The sequence below is a fragment of the Dipodomys spectabilis genome, unplaced genomic scaffold, assembly GCF_019054845.1.
Source record: "Dipodomys spectabilis isolate Male_0828 unplaced genomic scaffold, ASM1905484v1 ptg000174l, whole genome shotgun sequence".
NCBI classification, from domain to species: domain Eukaryota; kingdom Metazoa; phylum Chordata; class Mammalia; order Rodentia; family Heteromyidae; genus Dipodomys; species Dipodomys spectabilis.
In genome coordinates this window covers 7,471,113-7,474,211 of record NW_024870851.1, presented here as the reverse complement: position 1 = coordinate 7,474,211, position 3,099 = coordinate 7,471,113, and the positions used below count along the sequence as shown (strand labels likewise).

At 38.4% G+C, this 3,099-nt stretch overlaps 1 protein-coding gene across 1 annotated transcript; it reads left to right on the top strand.

Moving 5' to 3' along the window:
• The first annotated feature begins 1,342 nt into the window (after positions 1-1,342).
• On the top strand, positions 1,343-2,519 carry B3galt1 (beta-1,3-galactosyltransferase 1). The gene has a single exon (XM_042694225.1). The coding sequence runs from the start codon at positions 1,539-1,541 to the stop codon at positions 2,517-2,519; it is 981 nt and encodes a 326-aa protein (XP_042550159.1). The 5' UTR covers positions 1,343-1,538.
• Positions 2,520-3,099: the final 580 nt, after the last annotated feature.

The following is a 3,099-nucleotide window of genomic DNA, read 5'->3' as shown; positions in this document are numbered from 1 at the left end:
TCTCTCCCATTACCAACCACTCCATACAACATATATAAAATTAATCTTTACAGTTCAGTGTATCATCAAACTCTTATCTTTAGTAGCATTTCTATTGCTTGTCTAATATGCACCATATAGTCAGTTAACTCTTTGCTTAGACAAGAGTAAGTACTTTGTCTCTGTGCTGCTCATTGTGTCTTTCCATGCACAGAAGCATGACTTTCAACATAATCACAGTTATATTCCTTAAACATAGTCTGCCCTTAAGCAGATAGATTTCTTTGAAGGAAACGTCATTGAAATTGCTATTATCTAATACCTCTGCCTTCTAAAACTACTACTACCTTCTTCTTTAACTAGGAAAGAAGAAAATTTTACATGACTGGACTTTGTAACCTAGCATATATATTTGACTGGGATAAAGTTTAAAAGTTCTGGAAAGCATGAGAAGTTCTAGAAAAGATTAGTATTCTAAAGGACAAGTTTTTAATTTGACCTTCACTTTGAATCTTTTACCATATTTTCATTGAATGGATGACCATAATTATTGCTCTCATTCTATTTGTGTATGGTCTATGGGCAAATGCAACTAAGCAAAATGAACTAATAGGGGCCAGTGTAATTTCTTCAAGAAAGGATAAGGGTGAGTTGTTGAAAATCATTGAAAGACACATCATGTAGACCAACTCCAAGATAAATGCCACCAGCTGTCTGGACTATTACTTGAGAGATGGTTTCCATGGCTGAAGGGTGTAGATCTTCTCCAGTATGAAGCCTCATAGATAAGCATAATTGTTAGCTGTGCTGTGAGAGCCACAAAGTTGGGAACCCATGGGAATTGCTTTTACATTTGAGCCTACAGAGGTACCTGTTATGTTAGCAAAGGTTTTCCAGTAGTGATCAACAAGTTTAGAGTTAGAGAAAGCAAATAAACCTTGAAAATTGATTCCTTCAGAATCAAATAAAAACTCAGACTTGGAAAAATGAAAAAGAAAGCTGAGGCCATGCGTGTGGGCCACTCTTGTCTAATTTAACTGCAAAGATCCCTGCTCAGATGGGAATACTATTTAACATTTTTGAGTATTCAGTTCACTTCCTATTCATCCAGAGCTTGTTGTCAACCTATTTGTTTGTTGGATATGAATATGAATTAGCAATATATGTCAAAAGGAAAAGAAAAGGGAGTATGTCACCCAGTTTTAGGACTTACAGAAATTAATGATCACATTTGTTTTCGTAATCCTTACACTTGTATTATACTTATTCAAGGATGCAAGAATGACTTATGTGGATCTGAACAAAAACTGTATTTTATTGATTTTTGCAGAGTTAAGAGGAAGATTTATGAGGCATGGAGCCTTTCATCAGATTTGGAAGAAAGTAGAGTGAATGCAGAGGTGCCAGACTGCTGCTAAGGTCCATGGACAATCCCCAGCCCACTCTTCTCTATCCAACTTTCAGATTTATGAGTAATATGCTGTCTTTGCAAGATCAACTGAAACTAGTACCGAGAAGGTATAATCTTCAATCCCTGGAATAGACGTGCTCTCAGGACAATGGCTTCAAAGGTCTCCTGTTTATATGTTTTGACCGTTGTGTGCTGGGCCAGCGCTCTGTGGTATTTGAGCGTAACTCGTCCAACTTCTTCCTATACGGGCTCCAAGCCATTCAGCCATCTCACAGTGGCTAGGAAAAACTTTACCTTTGGCAACATAAGAACTCGACCTATAAACCCACATTCTTTTGAATTTCTTATAAATGAGCCCACCAAATGTGAGAAAAACATTCCTTTCCTTGTGATCCTCATTAGCACCACTCACAAGGAATTTGATGCCCGCCAGGCCATCCGGGAGACCTGGGGGGATGAGAATAACTTTAAAGGGATCAAGATAGCCACACTCTTCCTCCTGGGCAAGAACTCAGATCCTGTCCTGAATCAGATGGTGGAACAAGAGAGCCAGATCTTTCATGATATCATTGTGGAGGACTTCATTGATTCCTACCACAACCTCACCCTGAAAACATTAATGGGCATGAGGTGGGTGGCCACTTTCTGTTCAAAAGCCAAGTACATCATGAAAACAGACAGTGACATTTTTGTAAACATGGATAACCTTATTTATAAACTCCTGAAACCTTCTACCAAGCCAAGAAGAAGGTACTTTACTGGCTATGTCATCAATGGGGGGCCCATCCGAGATGTTCGCAGTAAGTGGTATATGCCCAGGGATTTGTACCCTGACAGCAACTACCCGCCATTCTGTTCGGGGACTGGGTATATCTTTTCAGCCGATGTGGCTGAACTTATTTACAAGACCTCACTCCACACCAGGCTGCTTCACCTAGAAGATGTGTATGTGGGATTGTGTCTTCGAAAATTAGGCATACATCCCTTCCAGAACAGTGGCTTCAATCATTGGAAAATGGCCTACAGTTTGTGTAGGTACCGTCGTGTTATCACCGTGCATCAGATCTCTCCAGAAGAAATGCACAGAATCTGGAATGACATGTCAAGCAAGAAACATCTTAGATGTTAGGATTTTTATCCATGTAAATATATGTTTCTTTCCTTTTTTTTTAAAGAAATGTGGCCTAAGATGTTGGGATTTTACAGGTGTCACTGGGGAAAATGAACCAGTGAAGGGGTTTTGTAAAATTTTTGCTTCCCACTCGAAGTTCCTCTCTTGGATTATCAATTTATAATTGTTAGGCTCTGGTCATAGAAACATTGAGTGAGAAGGGCCAGTTCTATTCTCAGTCCTAAAATACTGCTATTTATCTAAAAAATAAAGTGACAAACAACTCCTAGGACCGCTGTGCATCCTGAGATAAAAATCAAATGCAGAAAATTAAAACTCACAGTAATGTCTTCATGTCACCTCTGAAAAAATAAGTAAGCAAGTAACTCTTCTATTTAAAAAAGTTTCAGAAACAATGCACAGTGAGGAAGACATACTGAAAGTGATTATGAATGTTGTGTATGTCATTGTTACATTAAATTTTTACATATAGTGTCATATAATACGTACAGTAATTGTGGTTCCACCAAGAATTGAACTTCTTCACACTGGCAGGGAGACTGCAGTGAAATAGATGAAAATATAAGCTTCAGAATCA

What these genes read in the sequence shown, in the direction of transcription:
- B3galt1 (XM_042694225.1), top strand. Translation starts at nt 1,539, where the DNA reads ATGGCTTCAAAGGTCTCCTGTTTATATGTTTTGACCGTTGTGTGCTGG.